Consider the following 9,087-nt stretch of genomic DNA (forward strand, 5'->3'; position numbering starts at 1 on the left):
GTTTGTTGGGGAAAGCCATAACAAAACTGCCTAGAGATCCATTGTGGGGGGTGAGAGAGAGGACAAGGCAGGAGAGAGAGAGGCAGAGGAGAGAGAATGGACAGGGAGAGAGGCAGGAGAGAGAGGACAAGAGAGAGGACAGGGAGAGAGGACAAGGCAGGAGAGAGAATGGACAGGGAGAGAGGCAGGAGAGAGAGAACACGGCAGGAGAGAGAGAGAATGGACAGAGAGGCAGGAGAGAGAGGACAAGGCAGGAGAGAGAGAGAATGGACAGAGGCAGGAGAGAGAGAGGACAGGGAGAGAGGACAAGGCAGGAGAGAGGACTTCAAGGCAGGAGAGAGAGGACAAGGCAGGAGAGAGAAGAGAGAGGGAGCGGACAAGGCAGGAGAGAGAGAATGGACAGGGAGAGAGGCAGGAGAGAGAGGACAGGGAGAGAGGACTTCAAGGCAGGAGAGGACAAGGCAGGGGAGAGGACTTTTAAGGCAGGCAAGGCAGGAGAGAGCAGGAAGGGAAAGGCAAGAGAGCGGACAACCAGTCCACCACCATCCCAACTGTCTGACCTCCCCTCCTGTCCACCCATCCCACTGTCTGACCTCTCCTCTAGCCCCTGTCCTTCCACCCTGTAACTCCCTTCCTCCAACAAAATTCCCTCCTCTGCCATCTCTCTATGTATCTCCCGGCCTCCTTCCTCTCACCCTGTTCGCACTCAACCACTCTACTACCATCTCTGCAGGGACTGACCCGCAGAGGAGAGAGGGGAGCGGGCACAGTCCCTGCAGAGATGGTGAGAGTGGTTGAGTGAGAACACGGTGAAGGAAGGAGGCCGGGAGATGGCAGAGGAGGGAGGGGGGGATGGGGGATGGGGGAGGAGGGGGGGGGGGGGGGAGGAGGGAGGGGGGGATGGGGAGGAGGAGGGGTGGGAGATGGGGGGGGGAGGAGGAGGGAGGGGTGGGGAGGGGAGGAGGAGGGGGGGGTGGGGGGGACGGGGAGGAGGAGGGAGGGGTGGGGAGACGACTTCAAATCCCCTGCAGGAATCAAACCTGCACTTCTCCGCATACAATGCGGCTGTTAAGGTGATCGCCTTAACCCCTAGACCATCAGCTAGGTAACCTACAATGGATCTCTAGGCAGTTTTGTTATGGCTTTCCCAATGAAAGACTTGAAAAGGTTTTAGTGTCCGTACCGGGATTCAAACCACAAACCTTTGGGTTGGAAGGCATGGTCTTTCACCACTGGACTACAGCCCAGCTCAAACACACAGAACATGCAGCAAGTCAAATAGATGTGGTTAAGATTAGGGTTTTCTTAACCACGACCATACCCTAACCCAATTGATATGGTGGTGGTGGTGGTGGGGGGGGGGGGGGTATATATATATTTTTTAATATTTTGTTTTCAATTATTATTTTCACATTTACTAATCATTAACCACTCTATTCAGGAATTGACCGACTAATCAGCAACTATCTAATGATTAACTAATAGGAAGGAGGCGGATGAGGAGGGAGGGGTGGGGAGACGACTTCAAATCCCCTGCAGGAATCGAACCTGCACTTCTCCGCATAAAACGCGGTTGTTAAGATGACCGACTTATCCCCTAGACCATCAACCTAGGTAACTTACAATGGATCTCTAGGCGGTTTTGTTATGGCTTTCCCAATGAAAGACTTGAAAAGGTTTTAGTGTCCGTACCGGGATTCAAACCACAAACCTTTGGGTTGGAAGGCATGGTCTTTCACCACTGGACTACAGCCCAGCTCAAACACACAGAACATGCAGCAAGTCAAATAGATGTGCTTAAGATTAGGGTTTTCTTTACCACGACCATACCCTAACCCAATTGATATGGTGGTGGTGGGGGGGTATATATATATTTTTTTAATATTTTGTTTTCAATTATTAATATTATTATTTTCACATTTACTAATCATTAACCACTCTATTCAGGAATTGACCGACTAATCAGCAACTATCTAATGATTAACTAATATATTCACGAACTGACATGTATTAATCATTAAAGAAACAGTTAACTACTCTGAGTCTGCACTGAGTGCTCATAAGTGTCAAAATAGAAAACCAGATTCAAACATAGGCAGAATGGTTCCAGGTCCATGTTTATCATACCAGAATGTTAGCACAACAATACAAAACTCACAGCAACAAGTAGACCAGTGGTTTATTGATAGTATTTTGTGACATCACCACACAGACATCTTGGTCTGATTGTAATCAATTAACAGGTGATTACAATCTAATTACACACACAGCCAATGAGCTGTGTGTAGTGTAAAGTGCCATATTGGTCAGAAATGCATGTGACATCATGGGAATACTATGAATAGACAAGTCCAAGTGAATCAGTTGTTATTAAGCTTTATATGAGGCGGACGAGTCTGTTGTGGCCTTCACCTTGTCAGTCTCACCGTGAGCATGGGCGCCTGGCCAATCCCGGCGCTTGACTGCTGCGTGGTTGTTGCATAACCTATGTGCGAATAGAAATCACGCGGATCTGACATATAGTGCAGTCAGCAGCTATGATGTAGCCACGCCCATTTGACCCGGTTCTGTGGCCGTCCTACGACTTCCGGCAAAAAAAAGAGGGAAAAAAAATGGCTGGCTGCTCCAATATAATCTAACTCTGAATTAACTAATACTTTAGCCAATTGTATGTAACATACCAAATAAAAGCAAACGGCAATGTCTAAGAATGCAATGCCATGTAACTGGCTCGTTAATTCTCGCATTCCCGGGAATTACGTTAAAGGTCCCAATTCGTGCAGCTGTAACCTCTTAAAAACGTGTGTCTCTGGTCCATAAAACATGATTCTTCTTCTTCTTCTTCTGTTTGGTTTTACGGCGGTTGGCATCCAAAATGTTGCATTACCGCCATCTACTGAACTAAACCTAAACTGATCTTAATTGAACTAAAATAAACAAAATAACTCCATATCCATATCCACCCAAAGTACTCCGATTCATAATTACTTTCCAGATGCAGACGCCTGAGTTTGCACAAACGCATCTCTCAGTATTTTATCTATCTCTGCTCCAGATACATCACCCACATCCAGAAATCTCTTTGCAGCGTCAACCACCATTTCAGTCCTCTCCATCTTCCCAGTCATACTAGCAGCACAGTTTAACACCATGGCGATGAATGCCAGGAATCGCTTCTTGTCCATACAGATAACATTACTGACTGCTCTTTCCTTTTCCGGCTCCCTTTGTGCAATCACCCTGCCCTCGTTTCTTTCCCCTTTCCACCTTTTAACAGCCTCAGCATATGACGTCCCCCGTTCTTCTCTGATTTTGTTTACCTCGCTTTCCTTCTTTCTTCGCGGACAATCCACAGACCCCGCATCATGATTCCCCTCACAATGCAAACACCTGAGCTGTTCCTTCCCCACACTGCAACTTTCCATAACACTTCCATAAAGTGCTACTCCACAATCCTCCTTCCCACATCTCCTACATATTCTCTCCCTAGTACACACTGATGCCACATGTCCATACTCCTGACAGCAATAGCACAATAGCACAGCGCTCTCTCAAAGGGCCTCACCCTGTAACAAACATAATCACTATACACTAGCGATGACAATTCCCCTTCAAAGGTTAAACACACAATTACTCTCTTCTCTCTTTCCTTCCCGAAATCTCGACATTCTCCTTGCTTCATACACACCTTCCACCTCCAAAAAAGTATTAGCATCCACTGACAACGGCACTTGACTTACCACACCTTTTCTTCTCTTTTCTACTCCCAATGGGAAACACTTCACACGTTCATTCTGTTCCAGCTCATCAACCTTAACAATCTCCAACACTTTTCTCCTCTGACTCTCAGACATACACTCAATCACCACCATACCACTTTTAGTAATCTTAACTGATCTCACAACTCCAACTTTCTTTTCAATAAACCTTCCTACAACATGTGGATCCTTAAAGATCCCGTCTGCCCATGTCACAGACACCATTCCCACAAGAAAAGATTCCTTTCTCCTCACAGACTCATCGCTCAATTCCTTCTGTTTTATTTCCTTTATCTTTCCCTCCAACCCTTCACTCTCAGCTTCTACCACCGCCATTTCCTCGCTCTCGTTGTCGCTACCACTACCTCTCTCTCCTCCATTCGACTCTTCCTCCTCACTACTAACAGGGGCATAACGAAGAGGCCCACCACTATCATTCAGATCCAGAGAACCACTATCATTCAGAGAACAGGCTTCCATTCCTTTCCCTCCACCTTTGTTTCCCAACTTGTGCTTTTTGTGCTTCTTGCCCATTACTGTCCTCTCTTTTCCCCAAAACAAGATTCTCCGCTTTCTCTTTCAACGAACGCGCCAGCGTCTACCCGTGCCAAAATCCTTCTTCCGGGTTCCAAAACATGATTCTGGATTAATTTGTCGAAAATATAGCAACCCCGTTTGTTGTGACGGAGTTCTCACTTCCTCATCTCGTCGCTTCCCAAGAATGGCCTGTTTCTATAATATATTCAGAACTAACAGTTCCCATTGGCCGCTGAGGGAGAGCCCGCCCCAGGCTCCCAGCGGCCAATCAGATTAGCGTCTGTGGACCAGCATGCTAGGTTGCGAGTTATCGTTAACTTAACGGTTACTACGCTAAAGAGGACATCTCAAAATGCCTAGACTTACCGAATGTACCTCTGCAGTTGCTGGATCACGTACAGTTGGCGTCGCTCCAGCTAGAAATGTTAATTTTGTGGCTATAGACAAAATGGTGCAGGTAGCTTGTGTGAGAGAGACCCGCGCAGTATGCGTGAGGAAGCTCGTGACGTCCCAAATCCCCCTCTGGGCAAACGAAGTGTTTGGGGCTGTGGCTTGGAGGAGACTGCAGGGGGAAGCTGGATAGGGACAAATCCAACTGTGGCAGTTCTGAGCTTGTGATCACTCATTACAGGGAGGGCTGACAGCAGTATATATGCATTTACAAGTAAAAACAGCTTTTGCACGGAATGGGACCTTTAACGTGTGCGGGTCTTATAGACGTAAGTGGCTCGAGCTGCGCTCGGAGGAGAGAAAACCTTCTGAAGCTTTCTTTGTTGGAGTCCAGCTATGTTTTACAAGAAAGTGCTCGTCATTGTCGACGATAACGTTATCTGACCTGGCTAACAGTGGATACTCGCTTGCTTGCTGTGTACCGAGCTCAAAGTAGTAGGCTACGTTTTTGTTTTACACCCTGCGCTGTCCGCTACAAAAACAACTCTCTTCTTCATGACGTTCTTTCATATTTGGCGCCGTGACCGCCGGAAGTGTTAGACGGACCCGGAAGAATTTGGCCCACTGTAAGGTCTGAACATAAGGTGAATAGCACGAGCCAATCGGGAGGAGGAAGTTTTTTTATTTTTATTTTTATTTATTTTATTTTTTTGCAAGGAGTCGAACAAATACACAAAACACAGCAGCAGTAACAAGGCATGCTTGGGCAGGAGTGCTCCTGTGGAAAATAGTGCCATTCTGATGTAATCCCCCATCCGACCAGTACAGTGAGAGGCAGCAATGTGCCGCAAGGCATCTAGCGACAAACACTCGTCTTCTTCTGCGCTGCTGTCATAGCGCTCGCTATCACTTCCGGCCCCAGCAGCGCAGAAGAAGACGAGTGTTTGTCGCTGATTCATTTTGGGGAAATGACACCCGGGTTTCAGTGAGGGATTAAACATGTTTATTAGTGGCGCTATTGTTTCAACACCATGCGCCGAGGTTCACACAACCCTTTTCGCTCCGTAAGTACATTTGAAATTTAATTTGCGAAACTTTATCGAGTAGTTTGAAAGATTTAATAGACGGAGCGACCTGTGGTGGCTATTTCGGCGGTGTACTAATAAGGGACTGCGTAGCGTTAGCGGTTAGCAGTTCCGAAAGGGGCAACAAAATGCCAGGAGCAAAACAAAAGTCAGGATGCCAAAATCGCAAGGCATAAAAAAAAGCGGGAGCAGGCAAGGGCTTTAGACCCAAATAATAATCTGTTAACAAACTTTTTTCAGTCAGCTCCGAAAGCTGCAGCGTTGATATGAGTAAAGCGCTACGGGTGAGGGGGGGGGCATAGTGGCTGGACCCTTCCAGGGGCACTGCCATCTCTCTGGGCGACCCTGGTAGTGGAAGCGATCATCTTGCTCTATAATGACCAGAATGGGTGTTGTTCAAACTGAACATTTATTTCTTCAACATGCTGCAGCAGAAAGGGAGATAAACAGCCGACACTATTTTCATAGTTAAGCTATGAAGTAGCCTACTTCCCCCCGCAGCATCGTGACATTAAATGAAAGTATAGGCTATAATTAGGCTCGTTTGAGATGACTTCTGGCTCGCCTGGGAAGCAGGCGAGAGCAGCCGAGTGCAGTCAGCCAATTAGAGGCAGAGAGGGGCGGGTCATGCCTTCGCCATCATGGGAAAAAAAAGATTGCGTCCCGGAGCTAGCCTGAGAGGCTAATAAAAGCTACATGTTACAGAGTAAGCTGACTATCAGTACGTTATTGCACGCATAGGCCTATCTTTACATTTAAACGTTTACATAGCAAAAATAAAAAATTGAAATAGAAGTAGGCTATGTCAGTGTTTTCCCCTGAATAGATGAGAAAGTGGACACTGTCAATAGTTAGCACTGTGAAGCTGATACAATTCAGGTGGCGGTAATGCAACATTTAAGGATGCCAACCGCCATAAAACACAGAAGAAGAAGCTGAGAAAAAGGAAGTGCTGTGGGGTTGCAGCTGGTGAAAACCATCTATACTGATGATGATGATGATGATTGGTTGTGTCACTCGAGACTTGATGATGATATCATCAGTGATGTCGCTCAAGCAATTGTGATGTCAATGAATGATGTCATCAGTGATGTCATAAGTAATGAGTCATATAAAAATCCAAACATTCTCTCAAACACTATCATTTATCATCTCTGGTTCGTTTTCAGCTTCACTGAGACAAAATGGCTTCTAGATCAGAGGAGGATCTCTCGTGTCCTGTCTGCCGTGACATCATTAAACATCCTGTGCTCCTGTCATGTGGCCACAGCTTCTGTAAAGACTGTCTGCAGAGCTGGTGGACAGGGAGACTAATACATGACTGTCCATTCTGTAGATATTCTTCACAGAGTGAACCACCTCCTAATTTGGCGTTGAAGAATCTGAGTGAGGCGTTCTTACTGGAGAGAGATCAGAGAGCTTCAGTAGGATCTGTTCTCTGCAGTCTGCACTCTGAGAAACTCAAACTCTTCTGTCTGGACCATCAGCAGCCAGTGTGTCTCGTCTGTCGAGATTCAGAAACACACACCATCCACAGATTCAGACCCATTGATGAAGCTGCATGGCATCACAAGGAGGAACTCCAGAAATCACTGGAGCCCTTAAAGGAGAAACTGCAGCTATTTTATAAAGTGAAAGGAAACTGTGATCAAACAGAATACATTAAGGTCCAGGCCAAACGCACAGAGAGGCAGATTAAGGAGAAGTTTAAGAAGCTTCACCAGTTTCTACAAGATGAAGAGGAGGCCAGGATTGCTGCACTGAGGGAGGAAGAGGAACAGAAGAGTCAGACAATGAAAGAGAAGATTGAGGGTCTGAGCAGAGAGATAGTAGCTCTTTCAGACAAAGTCAGAGTCGAGAAGGTGCCGAGAGCTGAAGACGTCTCGGTCCAGACAATAAAGGCCTTCTACAAGGCTGTAGTAGAAAGAGGCCAGCACCCCCTGCTTGAGGATCAACCACTGGTCTCAGGAGCTCTGATAGACGAGGCCAAACACCTGGGCAACCTGAGCTTCACAGTCTGGGACAAGATGAAGGAGATGGTATCCTACAGTCCTGTGATTCTGGACACAAACACTGCCCATGAAACACTCACCCTGTCTGAAGATCTGACCAGTTTGAGAGGTGGAGAGAGGCAGCAGCTTCCTAACAATCCAGAGAGGTTTGAATACTACGGGTCTGTCCTGGGCTCTGAGGGCTTTAACTCAGGAACTCACAGCTGGGATGTTGAGGTGGGAGACAGCCCACACTGGTTTCTGGGTGTGGTATCAGAGTCTGTCCAGAGGAAGGGAGTCATAGAGTCTGGATTATGTGGAATATGGTTCGTAGATGGTAAATACATTGTAGGCACCCCATCAGGTCCAAACACGTATCTCCCAATGAAGAAGAAGAAGCTCAAGAGGATCAGAATGAGTCTGGACTGGAACAGAGGAAAGCTGTCATTCTCTGGTCCTGATACTAACACACAGACCTTCACACACACTTTCACTGACAGGATGTTTCCCTACTTTGGTAGCAGTGTTTGGCAATGGCCTCTGAAGATTGTACCAGTGAAGGTCTCTGTAACAGTAATCTCTCGAGACAGACTTTCGACTTGCATCGAAAATCTGCCGGCAGGCTCCGTCAAAAGGGGTGCAACAGCGCTCGCGCGCATGCTGCGCTTTACCCGATCAAAATGAAGTGAACGTGTGTCAGGGATTTTCTTCCGCTGCCGACCGCGCCTCTTGAGTTCCTGTTGCACCACATTGAAACGGGGCCCCAAGAGGTTCAAGAATTTTTGTTTTGTTTAACAGATGGGTTCCCAGATTGCTGTAACAGTAGTCTCACTTGTGTCATGGACTGGTCTCAGTCTCCTTAGTAAACTCGTCTAGAGGTATACTATACCAATATTCGTAACATGAAAATGGAACAAAGGTTACAGGAAGGGCAGGCTGATGATTGTTGAAATATGGCTTAAATACATTACACCTGGCAACGGTAGGTTACCCGCTCTGGTAGGTAGCTCACTTCAAGGCTAGCAGATGAGGTCCCATCCCTGGACCAGCTCAGACGATCGGCTGTATGTGAGGGAAACCAAGCCAGGCCTCACTGGTTAATGGCGCCCCATGAAAATGGGACTGCAAACAAAAGCAGTGTGTGCACTACACCAAAAAGGTCAACTCCAAAATCATGTCGGGCTGTCCTGCAGCTCTCCGCCCTGACCGCTGACGTTCTCAAAGCGGAAGTAGTCCAACAGGATGGGAGGGGTCAGGCACGTACTGAGAGTCACTTATACGTCAGCACACCCCACAATAGACAAGCCTCATTCAATGTACAAATCA

The 9,087-nt window shown here is 47.1% G+C and overlaps 1 protein-coding gene across 1 annotated transcript; it reads left to right on the forward strand.

The window, feature by feature from the left end:
* Window positions 1–6,954: 6,954 nt before the first annotated feature.
* Window positions 6,955–8,624, forward strand: LOC310774960 (zinc-binding protein A33-like; the record flags this gene model as incomplete). The annotated part of the gene is made up of 2 exons (XM_083635049.1): window positions 6,955–8,328; window positions 8,616–8,624. 2 exons carry the CDS (start codon window positions 6,955–6,957, stop codon window positions 8,622–8,624), a joined length of 1,383 nt encoding a protein of 460 aa, XP_083491175.1.
* Window positions 8,625–9,087: the final 463 nt, after the last annotated feature.

The sequence above is a fragment of the Poromitra crassiceps genome (genome assembly GCF_964638095.1).
Source record: "Poromitra crassiceps genome assembly, chromosome: 4".
Taxonomy (NCBI): Eukaryota; Metazoa; Chordata; class Actinopteri; order Beryciformes; family Melamphaidae; genus Poromitra; species Poromitra crassiceps.